Source organism: Sander lucioperca, chromosome 14 (genome assembly GCF_008315115.2).
Source record: "Sander lucioperca isolate FBNREF2018 chromosome 14, SLUC_FBN_1.2, whole genome shotgun sequence".
Classification (NCBI taxonomy): domain Eukaryota; kingdom Metazoa; phylum Chordata; class Actinopteri; order Perciformes; family Percidae; genus Sander; species Sander lucioperca.
Genome location: NC_050186.1, coordinates 24,283,299 through 24,304,890, shown reverse-complemented (window position 1 = coordinate 24,304,890; position 21,592 = coordinate 24,283,299). Strand labels below are relative to the sequence as shown.

The 21,592-nt window shown below is 41.3% G+C and overlaps 1 protein-coding gene across 3 annotated transcripts in view; it reads left to right on the top strand.

The window, feature by feature from the left end:
* lrrtm4l1 (leucine rich repeat transmembrane neuronal 4 like 1) overlaps positions 1-20,902 on the top strand; it is a 55,598-nt gene extending 34,696 nt beyond the window's left edge. For all 3 annotated transcript variants that reach the window (XR_004895054.1, XM_031277579.2, XM_035991666.1), the window contains one exon: positions 19,127-20,902. Coding sequence is in view for 2 of the 3 variants with exons in the window: in XM_031277579.2 (XP_031133439.1) it covers positions 19,127-19,192 (66 nt within the window). In the remaining variant the exon portion in view is untranslated. The remainder of the gene's footprint in view (positions 1-19,126) is intronic.
* Positions 20,903-21,592: the final 690 nt, after the last annotated feature.

Below are 21,592 nucleotides of genomic sequence, written 5' to 3'. Positions count from 1 at the left end.
ATTAAACCCTTGGAGGAGTTCTGCAATCCAGGTTTGGAACCACTGGACTAAATGATTCATATTTAAAAAAAAAACAAAAACAAAACAGTATTGATAATTGAAAATAACATTCTATTCCTGTAGGGAATGAACATACTGTACACCCCCATCAGCCCATTTTTCTTATTTAACCTTCCCTTGTGGCACCTTTGATTCCTCTTTTGCAGTTCAATCTGCAACTGTGAGCCGGCTGAGTTCAGACGATGAATGAAAAAGCCTGCAGGGAATCAGTGGGAATCAAAAGAGGAAAGAGAGAGGCACTAGCCATTCCAAGTGATATTTATATCATTATGAGGTTGGCGGCTAATGTGCAATCAGGCAAGGAGCGGCATCAATTCACCTCTATGCAGAGAGAGCATGGCTACAGCTCCTTTAGGAGGTTTACAGCAGTGACCAGTTTACTCTAACTATGAAGGATTGAGACAAAGCTGTCTCTGTGAACCTTTCATACATTTAACAGTATGAGCCCATTAGTAGTGTATACTATAATTTGGCGCAGCTCATTGTTTTATGCCCCAAGGCATTTAATTCAAATTAGAAAATATCAATTTGGAACCATTGTTGAGTGCTTCATTCTAAGTTGCCAATATTATCCGAAACATATATTGTATAACATCGTCTATATTTTATAGGCTTGTCTTGTCACAATTTCTTTGCTGTGAGTTTCTTTTTTGCTGGAAATGTATTTGCAGTCCTTTTTTGCTTTTGTCAAATTCATTTTAATTTCACAAGGCTCTGGCTCTTTTTCTGAAAATGTTTGAATTATTGAAGTGTGGTTTTCAGAAGGAAGCAGTGACATTTGTGGAGATCACATATTTTTGAATGGTGCCCGATAGACATAGTGTTTGCTCGAATCAGGCAGCAGCACAGCTGCCTACGGAGGCCACTCCTTTTTGGAGAACAGACTAATGCAGCCTAAAGTTGCTTTTCTACTTAGAGTGAAAGATCAAAAAGCTTACTTTTTTGCCATTGTAACAGAAGGAGACAAATGTGGAGAGTTTGGTTTCTCTTCTGAAGTTCAGACCATCAGCTAGACCCTTTTTTCATTTAGTTTCCTTGAAAACAGCCTGATGATCATGTGTTATCAAGCATTCATTAAGTGTTTATACCCAAGTTATGAATGCTAGAAATGTCTTTATATTGGGTAATAAGTGCACTATAGCGTTTTAAAGTGTGTTTTAAACCATGTATTGATTGTTCATATACTGCTTATGAATTCCATGACAGGGTTCAAATAAAGTAGATTATATTAAATTCAACCTTATTGTCATTATCCACAGTACATACCAGTACAATGAAATCCAGTTCAGCATCTAACCAGACAGTAGAAATAATATATAAAGATCATCTAATATAATGAATAATAGACCAATGGGGGAATAGAAAGAAGTGAGGCAACTGGCAGCTTTGACATGTCAGTACGTGACTAATATATAAGACCTAATAAATAGTATACAATAGAAAGGTCTGGTTGTGTTAAATGTATACTCTAGTGGTGAGGTTGGCTAAATTTTTTACAAAACTGCTTGAAATTCTCTCTGTGATGGTGAATCCTTGATTTGGAGTTGATGTTACCAATTATGGAGTATTATCTAGCCCTGGTTATTTTGCCACAGTTTATTAGCCGGATTAAAAAAAAAATAAATATATATATATATTTTTTTAACATAATTCCACCAAATGGATTCCCTGTGTCCTTTAATCAGGTCTTTTAAAAACGAATGATGTGAGAAAACCCTTTAGGAGGTAACCCATTATGAACTTTACAGCCTGTTACTCCACACATGGCGCACATATGCTAACACAACAACATACAGGGGCTCTCCACTTACATAGCAAACACATGTAAACTGAAGACCTACTTGGGTAAGGAAGTAGCGCTGGAACTTGTGTGCAGAAATACTTTTAGTACATGTTATGACATAATGTTTTTCCCAATGTATGCATTTAAGTGGTTGCAGTTCATAGGGAGTTGGTGCTCTCCGTTTAAAATTTTTTTTATACTGAACAGTGAATCAATCATCATTGTATTTTTCTACACGGATACAATATTTTCCAGTTTCGGGCTTTTCCATTGTAATAAACTGGGATTGGTCCACATCCTGATAGTGTTTTTATACCAGGGCGCTTGAAAAAGGTCATGGTATCACATTCGGTATCATGATATAATTTGCATTCCATTTTCTGTTAAATGTCACATTACGCCTGCTATTTAATAACAGCTAAGTATGACACTGTCACTAGTAGTTGCAGTAGGAGTGCTAATTGCACAATTGCACCCTCTGGCAAGTGTCAACAGCCACTCCAGTGGGAAGGGGAGGGAAATGAAAAAGATGTCTCCTTCAGCTATTTGGTAGTTGTTCAGGTTCACATCCTATTAAATCAGGGAGTCACAGCTGATTTGGAACATATGAACATAATTTACATGAAGAACCTTTAACAAAGGATAGGAAGACAACAAACCCATGCCTTTTAGTTTCCACTGGTGTCCAAAGACACTAAACTCTGGCTCTGCTTCAGCATCAAGTATTGTCATTGTATGAAACAACGAAACAGTGAAGCATCTCCTCTGAGTCACTTAGTAGTGTTTAGCAGTGTGACTGCTTGGGGAGGGAAACTGTTCATCATTCTGGTAGTCCTTCCTTGGAATGATGTGTATCTTCTTCCTGAGGGTAGGAGGTCAATCAAGTGATGAGCTGGATGTGATTGGTCTCTGATGCTGCTGTGAGAACGGCGCAGGAGGTGTAGATGGTGGGGATGTCAGGCAACATGGCCCTGATGATTTTCCTAGCATTCTTTATTACATCCTAAAGAGCTTGCTGCTCCGCCCCAATGCAACTGATGAACCACACTGACCCGCAGTATGTCAGCACACTTTCAGTGGCACAGTGGCAATAATTTACCAGAAGCTTCGGCACCAGGTTTTTTTTCTTCAGGCGCTGTTGAGCTTTCCCAATCTTTGAGGACAGATCCTCAGTCGCTGCCATGCCCAGGAACTTGAAGTTGGCGACCTTCACCACTGCCTCGCCATTTGTGTAGTGTGAGGAGTGGTTGAGCTGACTTCTTTGGTCTTTTTGATGTTCAGAGCCATATTGTGACTGTTACACCAAACTGCCAGTTTTTGTACTTCATCATGGCGGGGTTCGGTCTGAAATAAAGGCTACAGGCTAGAAGGGACACAGCTACGGCGACAACAGTTGACTTAGGCACCAAAACGACTAGTTAAGTTTAGGAAAAAGATCATGGTTTGGATTAAAACACTCCAGAGGAACGAAAAAGTGTTTCCTAGGTGAAAGTATTTAGAGTATTATTTAGATTAGATTTAGCAAGATTCTGTGTAGTTTTGCGGCCGCAGCTGTATCCTTTCTAGCCATGACCGAAATTCAGCTATAGTGCAGTGCCCGTTTGGAGCGCGTGCCTGTTTGGAACAGGCCTGATTGCTTGGTTCCCAGACATTTTTAATTTTAAATTGGCAAAAACGTGACCGAAAATGCAGTTATAAAACGCTTGGTTCCCAGTATTGCTGCTTGCATCTTTACAATTTGGTTCTCATTCACCCATTCACATAGTGGAGCTGCCATGCAAGGCGTCAGCCCACTTCATGACGCGTCCGTAGTCTCACTGCTGCTCCTCTGTCAGAAGTGACGGAGAGAGGTGACTGTGACGGCAGCTACACAGAAAGGGCTCCCGCTCGCAGAACAATACTGCCGTCTCTCTTCTACAGAAAGTCGCTAGATTTGTTGTTAGTCACTTCAAAGTAGCTGATGGGGTATGAAAAATCGCAATATCTTGCAAGAAATTCCTCGATTTATAAACTTAGCACAAAAAGTAAGGAAATTTGTGTTTGGTAGATTATTTCTCTGTGGTAACTATGCTTTTTGGCAATAAATCTTATACTGTTGGAAAGCCTGTTTAGTTCCCATTCAAATGGTGCCCCATTTGTAAGGAACATCCATTTGTGGGATGAGCAGCAGCACTGAGTATGTGGGTTGGGCCCATGAAAAATTTGCCAAATCTTCTCTGCCAATGCCAAACAGCTTATTTTACCATTGACTCATTTGGTGTTTGGTGGATTGGATGATTGAAGTTTGAAGAAACAAGACATATTGGCAATTTAACAATTTATCCATTTCACAAAAAGGAGCCTCAGTAGCGTGTGGAAGAACCATACACAGCCACAACAGCCTGGCACCTCCTCCTCATGCTGGTCACCAGCCTGGTCACACACTGCTGTGGGATGGCATCCCATTCTTCAACCAGCATTTGTTGCAAGTCAGCCAACGTGGTTGTGTTGGTCACTATGGCACGAACAGCAGCTGACCCCACAGGTGTTCAATGGGGTTGAGGTCAGGACTGCTGGCACATTCTGGAGGATGTCTCTGATAAATTTAAACCCCGCCCTGTGGGGGCGAGCGTTGTGATCTTGGCGGATAGAGTTCGGTCCCAGACTGTGGAGATATGGGATTGCCAGTGGTTGCAGAATCTCATCTCTATATCTCTCTGCATTGAGATTGCCTCCAATGATGACAAGCCTCGTTTTTCCAGTGAGGGAACCATTACACTGCCTCCACCAAAAGGTGTTACTCTATCGGTGCAGTAATCAGCATAGCGTTCTCCGCGTCTTCTCCACACTTTGACCCTACGATTCAACCGCCGTAGGCTGAATCTGGCCTCATTACTGAACATAACGTTCCTCACATGTTCAGGTTCCAGTGCACGTGTTGCTGACACCAGCGCAAACGGGCCTGATGGTGAAGGGCAGTCATGGCAGGACTCCTGGCAGCCCTATGAGACCGGAGATTGGCCACGTGCAGTCTGTTTCGGATTTTCTGGGCAAAGAGCCGTCGGCCATATCATCCTGCAAACCTTGACTGCAAATCTGTAGAAGACAGCCTACGGCACCTAAGTGCTGACAGGGTGAGGAAATGGTCTTCTTGGGGTGTTGTCTTCTTGGGACGCCCACTTCGCGGCATGTCTTTGACATCCCCAATTATATGGAACTTGGCCTTCAGTTTGGAGATGGTACTAGGGCTCACTCCAAATAATACCACAACTTGTTTTTGCGGACCACTAGCTTGAAGTTGCCCTATCGCAAGGGCCCTATCCAGATCAGTCAAACGCGGCATGCCGATTCTTGGAGCAGAAACTTACTGACTGTAGCTGTACTTAGTAGGGCCCATGCTCACAGGTGCTGCCATTCAGGCACCTGATTGGCAGCACCTGGGGGTACCAGAAGGTCAAAACAAGTGTCAATAGCAACAGCAAAATAAGCGCTGCTACTCATCCCACAAATGCATGTTCCTTACAAATAGGGCACCATTTGAAAGGGAACTAAACAGGCTTTCCAACGGTATAAGATTTATTGCCAAAAAGCATTGTTACCACAGAGAAATAATCTGCCAAACACAAATTCCCTTACTTTTTGTGCTTAGTTTAGTTGGATTAATTATTCAAGCTAAAACTATAAAAGTTAAAGGTCCCATGGCATGACAATTTCACTTGATGAGGTTTTTTAGCATTACTGTGAGTTCCCCTGCCTATGGTCCCCCAGTGGCTAGAAATGGCGATAGATGTAAACCAAGCTCTGGGTATCCTGCTCTGCCTTTGAGAAAATTAAAGCTCAGATGGGCCAATCTGGAATCTCCAGATTGGAGGTTACCTCCCCTTTCTCTGCTTTGCCCGCCCAGAGAATTTGGCCCGCCCATGAGAAAGAGAGAGACGTCATGGCTTGAAAACAAGTGAAGCATGGCAGTTGGTCAAGGCCACACCCCCACCCTCCACCTTGCCCCCCCCTCTCTCCACCTCAGTAGCATTTGAAGCTACAGACACAGAAATGGCACATCCTAAGTAAAGCTCATTGTGGGACTGGCTCTAGTGGCTGTAATTCTGCACCAAGGCTGAATTTCGGGAAAGAGACTTCAGATACAGTATTAGGGGACCACTAAGGTCTATATAAAAGAGACTTCAGATACAGTATTAGGGGACCACTAAGGCCTATATAAAAGCATCCAAAAAGCAGCATGTCATAGGAACTTTAACTAAACATGCTTGTCCCTTTGGCAGTTCCCTTTGGCCCACATCATGCCTCCACCAACCCTTAGCGACATGTAATTTTGTATGATATGAGTCATGTTTTATCCCTTCCTATCATGAACATTTAGCCCTCACATTACACAACACATTAAAAGTGACATTTATTTCTGCAATACTGAGATTCAAATTATACATCATCAAAGAGAGAGACAGTTTCATGAAATAAATGATACATTTCAACCCTGAGCCCTATCTGTCCAATAGAAATCTTTTGACGAGCAGTCTTTTAATCAAGGTCAGGGCTGTTTCAGATACAAGGGTAGGTAATTGTAATGCTCTCCTCCTCTTTTTACAATTACCACAAACACCACTGAATGAGGGAGTATTCACTCTGAATCTGGTCCCCTGTCATTTCATAGCATCTGCACCATTGTGATTAAATGCAAATGCCCTGTGTACAACAACAACAATCTGGAGTAAAAGGATCACATGTATGAGATGAGTAAATACAGGTTGAATCGGTACAAATTTGACATTTTTGAGTTGAGCTGGTGTTAGCAGCTATTTATAGACTAATACATGAATAAATCGTATTCATGAACTACGAGTGAAACAAAAGTTTGATCAGTTTAACCCTTAAAGCAACACTGGAGAACTTTTCCCGCTTCGGTCCCCCTACAGGTTGGAAGCGGAATTGTCCATTACTGCTGTAATAATGTCTCATTATGTCTCATTTGAACTACAGATCCGCTACCCATTCTGGCAAACTTGCATAATATGATGTAATGGACAATTCCGCTTCCAACCTGTATGGGGACCAAAGCGTGAAAAGTGTTGCTTTAACTTAAACCAAAGTTTATGATTCCCATAAACAACCCCAATGTGAAAGCAAAATAACATTTTAGCCTACTTTTTTTTTTTACATAGCATACAGGGAGGTGGTATGCCACAATGCCATAAGTGAAATTTCCTCACATCATTGGCAATGCAATTATTTTGTATCACTGAACACAAAATCAGAAGTTGCTGCACATTTTGACTTGCAATGTAGAGTGACTTTTTCTTTCCCCGATAACTTATTGATTAATTGAATCTGTTCCTGGCCACATATCTTTTTTTTTTTTTAAGCGGCATGAGAAGAAATAAAAATTACTTTGATCCAAAAAGGTAGAGAATGAACAAAAAAGTTTTTAACTTCAAACGGATCTGCCAACACATTTAAATTAAACTGATAAGCAATACAAGGGCCGTTGCTGATCTTAACCAAGTAACTTATTTGCATGTCCTTCAAACCTGCAGGAGAGCTATAGGGGAACAGCAAAGGAAAACGCTGAGGCTGACATGTCTTAATAATTAAGAGATGGGGAGAGTTCATAAGTTCGAGTGAGAGAGAGAAAGTTGGAGCGGGAGAGCTAAAGCGTATGTCCTTGTGTGTAATAATGGAAGAGTTGGAGAACAAGGGAAAAGTTGGAAAGACACTCTTTAACATCCTGTTGTCCATTATGCAACACTATTCTGTATTCTCGTCGTGAATTCATGATTTCAGAGCAGATAATTACTGAAGCTTTGTGTGATGAAACCTTTTTCAAAAGTCGTTCAAAAGACTTAAAAAAAAACCTGTAATCCCAGCACAGTCATGTAGTTGGCAAGCTGATATCAGCCCGTTCATGTTTGGCTAGGCTACATGTTGCCTAGCAACACAAGCAGCAGGAATTCTATAGCACAGGAACTATTTGTGATATTTATAACAAAAGAGTTAGATCAAAAATAAGTTAGACAACCAACAACAACAAAAACATAAAAAGATTATTATTTCAGGAACTGTGTATGGTATTAGACAACACATATAATGGATGACACTGTGGCCACGTCTTCCATTAAACCTGCAGAACGTACCTCTATGGGTTTGATGCCTTAGATAATACATGTATCCTAACAAGGGTAAGAAATGATTTCTTGCTTTATTTTTTATGTGTTTTTTGAATTTATTGTGCACCACATGCTACATATACAGAGAGAGACTTGAAGGGGCTGCTCCTAATGCGGCCAGCCATCACCTTCATAAATCATAACGCTCAGGCACAGATAAACATGCATGTGCATGCACTTACATAAATATCTGCACACTGAGACCTTTCGGCAGGAACGTGCTCAGTTTGCTCCCAGCCACAACTCACTGGGTCAGATTTCCTCAGGGAGATCTTTGAGCTCTACCTTTACACTACAGTTTGCATCTCTTGCTTAATGCGTACACACACAAAATCACTCTCTGTTTAACTTCCAATGATCCTCTTTTAGAACAGCTTACTCTCGCTAGCCCACTTACATATGGGTCACTACAGCGGGGCTTCTAATGAAATATTGTGTGTGTTGTTCGACATAGGGATAGTGTAGAGGGTGAACACACATAAGCTGAGTTAAGCTTGTTTTTGAGCTTGTTTCTTTTCTTTTAGATACAGTAGTTACTCAACACATAATAGAGACTCAGGCATAATAGCATTATACATTTGAGTTACACAAAAATAGACTCATTTTTGAAACAGCATTTGCTAGAAGTCCATCATGGCTGGTACAACTGTAGATGTTCTTAGTTTGAATTAGGTGATGAGGTCATTCAAATAAGGTGTTTAACTTCAGTTATCTGTACATCTAGTGATTACATGCAGGTTGTAGTGATGCGTTTGTGGTATTATATCCATACAGTTTTGCATGTTTTCCTTTATTGGTATCCTGTAAATGTCTGATTGCTGTCATTGCAAAGTTTGCATTTTCAGTCTAATAAAAAGGTATGGCTGGAGGCAAAATATTGCACTTGCTGACAAGATGTATATATTCATACAATGATGCTCTTACCACCAATATTAAATCATGGTACATATTCAAAAATAGATGGGGATGTATTTCAAAACGAGCTACACATATTTTATGCCCTCTATTAAAGGCAGGATTGGTAACTATTTCCAATATACACTTCTTTTATATATTGTTTGAAATGGTCTTTCCACCCAAACAGCAATAAATAAATGATGGGCTCTGAAAAAGCGAAAATGATCCGTCATCTGTAGCTGCTGTAATTCTGTAAAAACGCCCACCAATCACTGCCTAGCGGTTCGCTTGGAAAGAACCAATGGAATTCCTCCTTGGTCCGCTGTGCGTACTCTACCCCTCCCGTGTACGAGCCTGAGCTCAAAGCGTGTTGTCGCCGCATCGCTAACAGTAGTCATGTTTTTTTTTAAAGGTCCAATGTGTAGGAATTTCTCCCATCTAGCGTTGAGATCATATATCACAATCAACTCTCTCCCACCATGCAGTTAAGCTACGGTAGCCTTCACGCTTCAAAAAGCCGGTCTCTTGCTCTTTTCAATATCCTTTTTCTGGGAGAAGAAGAAGACTCCTGTTCCTGAAATTTGGATTTTAAATACGTGTGGTCCTCCATGTTTCCTTCTTCAAACTTGCCTGGGCCGGGAAGCTACGATACCCATTAGCAGCATTAGCAGCACCTGTGAGTTTATCATGTGACAGTGAAAACGCGAAAGGCGGAGCAGTATGTCCTGTATGTCCCTTACCGGCTAACATATTTCAAGATGCTGCATGAATATGGAGCGTGTACCCCAATTCATGCAAATGCAAATGTAAAATTTAAAGCCGAAATGAATACTTGGAATTGATGGTGGTGGTAAATATTAATGAAAAAGGACAAGTTTGTGAACGGGCAACACAGATTTTGATAAACACGTTACACACTGGACCTTTATACGTTCGGTATGATAATATTAGGTGTTTGCTTACCGGTGAATGAGACATGAAGTAAAATTGCGGCCTATTCTCCGCTCTGCTCTGAAACAGCGACGCAGCAGTGCTCATGCACATCTGTGTGTGCGTCGGAGCCCCGAGGAGATGCTACTTTCATATCTTGCCAGCTTTTCAACATTACCAACCCTGCCTTTAATGTGCTGTGTTAATAGTCTGGCCTGAATGCTTAGAACACAATTAGAATTGTGTCAAACCATTAACAGGAAATCCATTCATTTACCTTTAATTTCCACTGGACTCTGTCTCGTTATCAAAGAGAGCATCCCAATTACTCCAAACCAACTTCTCCAGACATTTACCGACATCTTTGTTCACGGTGGTCTATCGACCGATACGTTCTTTTACCAGCTACCGAAACATCAAACAACAACGTACCCATACTGCAACTTATTAAGACAGAAATATCACTTGATCTTGGTTAAATCAGAGGACTGAATATGTGTTTGTGTGTCTGAGAGAGTGAGAGCTTAAGAAAAAGTGTAAGGATCTGTGTTGCTGAGATCAAGAGCTTATACAGGCATCAGCTCCCCAGGAAGAGCGTCCTTATCAATTGTTGTTTTTCTCTAAGCAGGAATAAGCTTGGTTGTGATGCTTTGATTCTCAGTCCTTTGTCTGTATCGTATGTGGAGATTATAGCTCATCCATGTCTGCCATGATCTCATTTGACAGGAGTGTGTGAATCTAAAACAGACATGACAATACCCACGACACATATGCACATACAGTACATGATTACAAATGAGCAGCTTTGTTCATACATACAGTACATGCATAGATACTGGAAATGTTCTCCAGACCAAAGTTGCAGTGCACACGTATTTTAATTGTCCCATTAACTTTAGACAAAGAATTGACGCATTTGGTCCATATGTCATTGCCTGCCTCTCTTTTTATGGTCTTTATGGAAAAAGAAAAGAGCATGAAACATCACTCAAGCACACAGGCAATGGGGTGGGGAGATAGAACAGGGTAATTGGAGCCCTGAGTGGAGTAAGAGGTATGTGATCCCTTTGAGAGTGGCTGGCATGTGTCTGTTTCATCCAGATGTCCTAACTGAGAGCAAACTAATTACATCATGTTTTTAGCCTGCTAATTAGCATCCTAATTAAAAACACATAAAGGCGTCAGAGGGGGTGGAAGAATGTAGGGACAGCTCTAGACATGTAACCTGCATTCTTGAAAAGACCAGAAGTGAAGTCTAAGAAGTGTTTCCCCTCTGGAATGCCTAGATAGGCAGGGGAGAAACAACATTTATAATCATGCACTTTTTAATGATGTTATAAGCGTTTGTTGTACATGCGATCATTTCAAAGCAATGTGGACAGACCAACGCGACTCAGTTATATGTGTAAGACTCATTGTTTTCACAGATATTCATTTTTTGGAGAAGCAGCAACATCTAAATGTCCCCGACTATGACTGTACGTATAGTTTTACTGCATGTTACTGTACAGGGAAAGTCAGCTCAAATGATATTGTAACACATTGAAACTCCTCAGAATGTTCCCAGACTATGACCATTTCAATTCAAATTTCAAGTTATTTTACTGTACAGGTTGTTGTTTTTTAATTAAAAGGGAAAGTCACCTAAAAATATGTATAACATATAAAATGTCCTCACGTTGAAACTCTCCTAAAATCATTTCAGAGGTTTTTAGGATGACCTTGACTAAGACAATAGTAATTTCATATCTCACTCCAAACTATAGTGAAAGGTTGGAAGCCCTTCGAAACACAACTGTCCTTGTGAAACTCTCTAAAGCAAAGAGTAAAATGCTGTCAAGCTCATCAATCAACCTACCAACCTTTCTTTATTCTTTCACTTTGCTTTATTTAGTTTTAACATCTTTTGATCCGAAACATCCTCCAAAGTACGATATATTGAATATTCACACAAACAGAACTTCTAGTTAGGATCCCCAATATGAGTCAGTTTTCAGTTTTTGCATATGTGTTTTTACAGAACTCTCCCTCACTGCTTTAATGTGTGGGAGAGCCTGGCTAAGATTAGTGGGAGTTTTTACCAATAATATCGTCCAGGACTGTTCATAGGATGTAAGAGGGCCTTCTATGTACATTAATTAAATCCTTTTAGCAATCATGAAAGGGGTACTGCGTGTTTCCATATCAATGCACACTAGTCCGGGGGACAGTTCTAAAATTGTCCAGTCCCTCCAACACATGGATTTCACACCGCAGGTTGGACGCTGTTGGACGTTTATCCCTTGTGACAATGTCTTTGGGGACTGACCAGCATGGTGGCTACATCAGCCAAGTAATCTTTGCTTAACAAGGGGAAGTTTCCAGCCTGAAACCGCTAGAATTCCTGCCAGCTTCTCATGTCTTACTTTTCCAACAACTAGAAGCTCATGCGGGGGAAGAAAGGCATAAAGGGGCCTTTTTTTGTTATAGTGTGTGTGCAAACACAACACTCCCCAGGGTAGATTGTTAAGGGGTGGTCAAAGATCCACAAAGGACAGTGGGTGTTTGTCCGTGAGGCAAACAAATGCTCTGTCTCTCTCCAGTCAGACTAAAATTTTCAGGATGTATCTTGTCAGCTATATTGGCTTGTTTCTGGAAATCACATGAGCCTCGGCATTTCATATGCCTGAAATGTCCTCTGTGGCAGATGAGATTTCTTATGTCCCAGTGGCAGGTTCTGTGAGATAAAGCCAACAGCTACTGTACGCAGTGGTGTAGTCTAGTTTTTTTGTAGTGAGTGTACTGTGATCTTTCCCTCCCAGCTTCATAATCGCCAGTCCCAGAGTGACGCGTCCCAGAGCGACAACCCCATAAGTATTTTAGAACGTTATCGCGTATAGCATCAGCCTTATCTGGCTCATTTTCTGTAGTTTCTGTACCGTTAACGTCTGCTGCAGTGTCACTCGAAGCAGAAGTATAGTTTAATGGGCAGGCTTACCCAAATACTGTGTAGTTTAAATTAGCTTTCGTTTCAAGTGTGATTCAAGTGATTCACATTAATTCATTTCAAATTTGCACAGAGAATGACTGCCAAGCAACTGTGTTGTTGTTCCTATGCGACTCGCAACACAGGCGGGGTGAATTTATGAACGCAAGTGTGAAAGTTCTGTCACAAAAAACAATCGTTACATATCGTTATCCTTGCGCTTTTGTAAGTGGGTATACGGAAATCCTTGACTTTTCCTAGTGGGTATATGGCGTATACCTGTCTATCACTACATCACTGACTGTATGCTTCTACCACGCGCTGCTGTGCTGCATTGGTGGGAAGGAAGGACCCATGACCATAGTGTTTGCCAAGTTTATCCTGGACCCTTGCCAGCTCGTCTTAGCTCCCACTTTGGCTTGAACCAAGGAAGCTACCTTGGCCTTGCTTTTAGAGATGAAGAAACTCCCATCATTTTCATTTTATGTTGTGTTCATGAGAGTAGAAGCAGCATTTTCAAAGGCTGCCACACGCACGTGGAGGAAGACAATGCTCCATCAGATACATTAAGAATGTAGCTCTGTTGTGAAAGGTCACTGATTAAATGTTAAAAAGACCAAGGATGGGGCGGCCTCTAGCTCACCCAGTAAGAGCGTTCGCCCCGTGTTGGCTGAGTCCTGCAGCGGCACGGGTTCGAATCCGACCTGCTGCCCTTTGCTGCGTGTCATCCCCCATCTCTCTCCCCCTTTCATGTCTATCCACTGTCACTACAAAATAAAGGGAAAACCCTCCAAAAAAGCATCTTTTCCATAGTCAGTAGACTATGGATATGTGTATGGACTTTAGACGTCATCACTCCAACCCTGTCAACACTACAGTTAATGGTCGGGATGTAGAAATTGTTGAATCATGCAAGTATTTAGGCAATATAATTGATAATAAGCTGAGCTTTGAATGTAACACTAATACGTTGCGTAATAAAAAAGCCAGCAGCGCCTTTTCTGTCTGAGGAAGCTAGCAAAGTTTGAAGTTGACAGATCCCTGATGACTTTGTTTTATAGATCTTTTATTGAGTCAATTTTTACTTTTTCTTTTATCTGTTGGTTGGCTTCACTTATTCTAAAACAGAAAAATGCATTAATGCACAATCGAACTAGAGTTCGTTTGCCCTGCTGGTGCGGTTCGTCAGGGCAGGTGAGAACACGGCAATCGAACTCTGGTGCGCATCAAAAGCGGACCAAACAAGCGTACCGAGACCTGCTTGAAGAGGTGGTCTTGGTACGCTTTCATTCGAACTCTGGAGCTTTTTGTTTGTGATGAGAACATGATCCGTACTCGAACCGCACCAACTATATGTACTCCGCAAGTCTGAGCTAATGTCTCCTGTAGTCAGGTGTGTTTAGCAATCTGCGATGCAGAAGGTCATCAAACTGTAGCAGCTTGCAGTGTTTCTATCACAGAAATAGACTGCAGTCAAGCTTCCCGTCCGTCACTCGTATCTCCATGGTCAAACCAGCTACCGCTAAAATTGGAGACAGACACCGGCAGAGCAGTGCGAAGTCTCGGTGACCAGAGCAGACGTAGTCACGTCTCTTGCGAAACAATGTCTGATAATTTTAATGAAATGAGCTGGATTGACCACTAGACCAGAACACAGGACCTTCTTCCTGTATTTACTTTCTTGCTCCTACCCCCAGACATATCCGACCAATAAGAGGGCTGGACGTTCTTGCCTGTAATGACGCATTTTGGCACGCTTGGATTTTTCCAGGTGTGAAACCAAACCAAACCAAACTGACCGAGGGCAAATCGCTCCAAGTTTACTAACTCACCAACTGATTCGGACCAAAGCAAATGAACTACAGGTGTGAAAATGCCCTAAGTGACTGATAGGAACAACAATCTTTGAAATTGGTCCAGTATTCTGCAGGGTAAATCCAGACAGCTAGCTAGACTATCTGTCCAATCTGAGTTTTCTGTTGCACGACTAAAACAACCTTTGAACGTACACGTTCCACCAAAACAAGTTCCTTCCTGAGGCTATTTTGCAGCGGCACCGTTGCTTTGTCTGGCACTTAGCGCGGCCCAAGACAATTGTGATTGGTTTAAAGAAATGCCAAAAAACCAGAGCACGTTTTTCTCCCATCCCGTAATGCTGTGTGGACTAGCCCTCCTCTGCAGCGCTGTGGAGGAAGGTCTGGCAATGCGAGACTACCGTAAGTCTTATCGTCTCGTCACATGATCAAATAGAGACTTGACTTTGGACAACATCACCATACATATTACCCAGCAATCATCACTGCATATCTTTATATATCAGATATACTGTACCAAAGGAATTATTCATTTCAAGGGTGCAAAGTTGTCACCTTTCAGTGAAAATCCCTGTTTTGAATCCAAAATCGGTTGTTTGTGTGATTTGTGTCGATCCAATGAGTTTATTTTTTTAAGTGCTCTAAACCGATGTCCCCCCTTACAATAACATTATAATTATAATAATATAATAATAATTAGGCCAACATTAATTCTAGGGTTAGCTTCCCCCTATCTTCATGCTAAATTCGAGTCCACACAAAGCCTTTACAGATTGCTACTGACTACTTAACTAAAATGAATTAAAACTATGACGGCGCTGGGTTGCCTTTTCGAGGGCATGTACTGTATAGCAACTCCCCTTCAGTAACCAGGGGATTCCTCCATGTGCATACACCTTAAATGGGGTATGATCGGGTTAAGCGTCTGCGCGTGCTTCAACTGCCCCTCCCCACTCCCCTGGAGTGGTTTTTTAAACCGTAAATAATCGGTCGGTGCTGTGGGTACAACAAAACAGCTATTCATGAATAAGCGGGCCAGCGGCAGCAAAGAGCCTACGGTCCATCTGTTTTACTCCCCGCCGAGGCAGAAGCGGACACCGGGAGATGGCTAAACAGATTGTCTGTCTCCACCTGACACTGGTTAACGTTACTGATATAATGAGCCCAAAGGTTGTCAGTCATTTGGCGAGAACACTGTGCGTTCCTACGCTGTGACAATCGTGTGTAAATTAAACATTACGTTGTTAAATTTTAATAATTTAGTGGCGGTCAGTATCATTTTGACATTTGAAGAGAAAGCCAGTTGTGCGTTGCAGAGCGCCACCTACTGTACCAGAGGTAGAGTTACCCCTGTTATTCTTCCCATTCTTCCCACCTCATGTATACGCGAGAACTGGCATAACCTGGTTATTCAGTTAACCAGGGTAAGATACCCCGGTTAGTGCTGTGCATGTAAACGCACTGATGGTTGAAGGGCCTGCACTGCCTGCACAGTCTATATTTAGGCCCCTGGCAGCGACACTTATTCCTTGCCGTCATGAAGGAAGCGAGCGGCCAGTCTTGAATACCGGCAGCAGAAGTGATGAGGATTGTTGTAGTCTTAGGACAAAAATATGCACAGGCATCCTGTCCTTTCATGCAAAGTGATGTAAAGAAGCACCGTCTTCAACTTATGGCTGAAGGCCATCAGATGATGATTGGCTGTTGGCAATGCAAGTGTTTAAAGTGGTGTGAGAGGCAGAGTGAATTACAATACTCCTCATTAACTAAGCACTTGAAGAAAATCATGTTAAAGGAACATAATGAGTTTTCGCAAATAAACTCAGCTGCTTCCGTGACGCAAAACATTTTAGCTTTGCTGAATACATTATGACAGTAACAAAGCTACAGAAAAACAAGACAAGGAACGTTTTGCTCTTGTTGTGAAAATGGTGGGCTTTTGTTGTCAGATAATGCATAATGAGCCACATAACAGTTGGCGCTGTGAACACTGTCTTACAAGAAATGCACTACTGTATCGTGATTTGTGATTTGTGCTACTTACATAATCATGGAGTTACTGTATCTTCTCTAATTTCCACACTTATACCAGGTAAACAAGGCTGTCAATTCCAGCGCATGCTCCATTATAACAGTTACAGTTGCAATTAGGCAAAACTGTTATATTAAATACTGTGTAATGATAACATTTAAATGGGTAGATAATCAACTAATTTCATCATTTGGCTAGTCTTTTTCCACCCCCTGATAGGGTGGTGTGTGTGTGTGTGTGTGTGTGTGTGTGTGTGTGTGTGTGTGTGTGTGTGTGTGTGTGTGTTTTAACTATATTCGTGGGGTCCAAAAACCGGGAGTCCAGTATACTTGTGGGGTCCCGACAGCTTTGTGGGGCCAAAATGCTGGACCCCACAACTTTAAAGGGCTGTTTGAGCTGTTTGATGCATTAAATCAATGACAGGTCCCCACAAAGATAGTGCCACAAACCTGTGTGTGTGTGTGTGTGTGTGTGTGTGTGTGCGTGTGTGTGTGTGTGTGTGTGTGTGTGTGTGTGTGTGTGTGTGCTTGCGTGCGCATGCACGCCTGTTCAGAGGGGTGCGTGTGCCTCAGCTTTTGTGTGTGTGCTGCTTGCTTCAGAGTTCACATTAAGGCACATGTGTTCACAGAAGCAGCCTGAGCATCTGCTGCAAGTTGTTTCTGTTTGTGTTCTCTGGCGAAATTGTCTAAGGGATGACAATTTGTGCAGCTGTCTTCCTTTCACTCATATCCACCTGAGAGGTTGATAAAGAGTTGAGTGAAGGCTCATCAGCCCGTTTGATAACGTTTAAATAAGAGTTGTGCTCAGGGCATTCTCGTCTGAGCCCTGTGTTACAGAGATCTGCTTCACACTGACAACAGTCTCAGCTCGAGTAGGAAAAAGTTGAGCTGGGATAATTTTGCGAGCAGATTCTCAAAGCTTTAGAAATTGCTTAGCCTGGCAAAATTGCATGCAGCAGTTGTGTTCTTAAGGCAACTTTACCTGTTTTGCAAAAAAGGCTACTTTAAAGGTTAAGTTGTAAAGTGGAGGTTTTTTTTAGAGCACAGATGCTCAGTGGCAAACTTAGATATGTAGGCGCTGTGTGTGTGTGTGTGTGTGTGTGTGTGTGTGTGTGTGTGTGTGTGTGTGTGTGCCTGCCTCTGCCTCTTTCAGTGTGAAGATCAATTCAAAGCTTGTGGCTCTTAAATGAGAGTAAAATGTAAAAATCTCTCACAAATTTCAACATCTCAACAAGCTTGAGTTGACCTGCGGGAAAGCGTTGACATTTAAAGGTCCCGAATTATTCACTTGTCAGGATTTAAATTTACTATTTCTAGTGATACGAATATGCTATGTGATAGGAACGGGTCTATTTATTTCAAGTGGACATATACTGACTGTAGAGATGTGACCACACGTTGTATTGGGAATATGAGGACATGTTCAGGCAATCTATTTTTGCATTATTGAAAATGGGGTTGCTCCCATGATTTTTTTTGCATCCTTTTAGCTAGTGAGTGAATAAGGAAAATGCTCTTTATTCAATTGTTGTAATCACAAAGTATCCTACTATATGTAGATTACCTTTCTTTTGTAAACACATTATGTAAAACGTAGAGCTGCTACTATAAATTATTTTCATTGTCGATTAATCTGTTGAATATTTTCTGAATTAATCGATTAATTTGGTCTATAAACTGTTAGAAAATTGTGAAACATGTCGATCAGTGTTTCACAAAGCCAAAGACGATGTCCTAAAATGTTTTGTCCACAGATCAAAGATCAGATTCAGTTTACTGTCATAAAGGGAGTGAAGAAACTAGAGAATATTCTCATTTAAGAAGCTGGAATCAGAGAACTTTGACTTATTTTCTTTTTTAAATTACTCAAACTAATTTAATACTTGACAACTAATTGATTAAACCATTAGTGTTTGCACCTTTAATAACAATCCATCGGGAAACAAAATTCTGGGGAAAAAAAGTACACTCTGTTGCTGGCCCGTGTCATGTTATTAACTTCCATACGCTGTTGTGTATAGTTATATTCCAGCTATTGTTGTGATGCCAATCAATGCTTGACTAGAGGCTAATTGGAATATCTATTGTTGCACACAGAGTGGCACAAAGTGACAAAATGTTTAGGTGGGCAGCTTCAATTGAACCGCTATTTCAAATTTAATTACTTCCGCTTAAATTGAAATTTCCAACATGAACACTTGTGCGAGTCCTCTGTGTTGAGCTTTCATTTTATCTCCGAGAGACATTAGGGAAGTCTCTCCACCTCAGCCTTCCCCAGCTATCTAAGTACACGGGATTTCATCATCTGCTTAATTGCTTACCCTAATTTGCTTTGCTGGCACTGTCACAGCCCCATTGTACTGTTATCAAATCACTGGACACTGTAATTAACTTTACATTGTAACCACCACCTCTGTAACTGGCACAGACTAGCTGTTAAATGCTTTCTCACTTTATTGTCTTTTCTTCTTTTTTCCTTCCCTTGCAGAACGAGTACACGTGCCCACGCCCCCTACCCGGTGCCTGGCTGGGAGATGTGCCTACCATCCATTAACCCCTAAAAGGAACTGCTTTGGATGGTGCAGCAAACCACGAGCATACAGAAGAGAGAGAGAGAGAGAGAGAGAGAGAGAGAGACATATACAGTGAACCCATCAGGATCCTACTCCCACATTTCACATTCTAGGATACATTTCAAATTGTCCTCCACGCTAACAAGGGCAACTACTGACCACGACAAAGAGGAGATAATAGTTTTTTTTTTGTTTTTTTTTATTATTTCTTCTTAAGATTTTATAATATCTTTTTTTTGGCCTGTGGTCTTTGGTCATCGGCTTTGCTGCATTCCGTCATGCTTCATCACGACACGTTCATCATACTGACACGGATGGTTGTGGAATTGCAGTCCCATGTTGAATAGCAGAGCCTTGGAAGTGCACCAATGGATGGTTAACACCAACATGGGAGCTTATTGTCTCCATGAGGACAGCGTGGCATTGTTTTAAACACAGGGCGAGAGACTGTACACATTCAAGAGGCTTTAAAAAAAAAAGTGTAAACTGAGCAATGAATCATTTATAATGAAAATGCACTCAACAGGTGGCTCTGGCCGCTTTGCTAACACAGCTGTGTATAATTTAAAGTGAGTTTCCATGTTTTGATGCCATGTGAAACATCATGTTATCACATTTCAATACTTTTTTTATTTTTTTAAGAAAGACTTATCAAAGGCTAGGATGGTGTTAATGTGCCTCATTGGAGCAGAAACATTACGAAAGGGGTTTGTGTGCACCTGTCAGTAAGGAGGCGTCTGCTCCGTCAGGTGGAAATCAAGGCAGCAGCTGGAACATTGTTTGAACGCCGTGAAAAGCAAACTCCCCCAGCCAATGACCTTGATCATGATGTTTTTTTGTTTGTTTGCTTTTTTTTTTTTTAAGAACACTTTTTCTAAGTTGTTTCTAATTGCAATCAAACATCGACTGTCTAGTTTGATTTGAAGGACAGTAAGGGCAATCAGAAGCAAAAAGAGGGGAAAAAAAAAAGAAAAAGCTCCTATCAGGGGGGAAATGTAATTTTCTGAAATTATGATGTTGTTAATGTTGTACTTTATGAATATGTGTTTCTGCCATTTTCAACACCAAATACCAAAGAGCCAAATGGAGCATTTTTTTGGCTCTCTCCCAACCATGGGTTGTAACAGATCCAGGATTTGCTCCCCTAAAAATAAATCCAGGAAAAATCAAAAGAAGCCTCAACTTCCCCTCACGTCCAGCAGTGCTGCGTTGCCCAATTGGCTTCTTTTATTTTTTTTTATTTTTTTTAAATGTGTGTAATGTGTACGTCTTTGTGAACAAATGATCTTGCAACGACAGTCTTCATTGGTAAGATCTTGTCTGAAAGACAACTTCGAGCACTGCTTACAGTTTATGACTTCTGTTGAATACATGCTTCACATTCTCCCCTCGAAGAGACTGCAGATGTTGCTGTGTGCACTCCGCGTGTGCTTGTGTTTCATACGTTATGAGTTCTGAATTATATTTGAGATGCACTGAGTTGTGAATTGTTTGTTTCAACCTTCAGACGTAATCTTTCTACACCGGAAAATGATAATTTTCTATTGTAAATTTCTGTTCCCCCATTTGTTGATATTTAGTATAAGCAGCTGTATTCTTTGTTCACTTTCAACAGTATGTTTTTTAATGAAAATAACGACTTTATTGGTGAGCAATATGAATTCGTCAAATTAAAATATTCATTAATCATTTTTTGGTGTTCAAGCTCTGTGTGTGTATGAAGCATTTTCTTGTGTGTGTGTGCACACTGTAATTTAAAAAGGCGTGTACACTGTTCCATGTCTCCATTCACGCCTGTTGGAATCTGTCTTTTTCCCCACAGTTCTCAGGTGACGAGGCTGTCACATCAATATTAGCCTCATTAAAAATGGTGCAGGGTTAGTCTGGATCAATAACAACTTAATTGACTGGATAATTGGATGCCCCTCGCTTTGCAAAACTCTGTTCGTTTCGGAAAACAACAAACTTCGAGCTAGCGAGCTACACGCTGAAAATGGCAAGTTTTGAAGAAAATTTGGATTGTGCCACAAGGCAGGCCTGCTTGATTCATTCGGGGAATTATTGTAAAGATTAGCAAAGAATAGGTTTGACGTTAGGGCATTTACTATCTAACTGGGACGTTTCGGGACCGATTGTGGTAGGATTGCTGTAGACGAAGTAACGTTATACACGGCGATACACTGGTAAGAGCAAATTGCATTTAACCATGTATCCAGCTAATTTATATAGCTCACGTTACTGTATTGTGTGAAAAGTTAACTTCATCTAATATTGTATGTGGTGTTTTTCTTTTATCGGGGTGCAAATGTTCCACCTAAACAAGTTCCTTCCCGGGGCGGCCTTTAGCTCACCCAGTAAGAGTCCTTTGCAGCGGCGCGGGT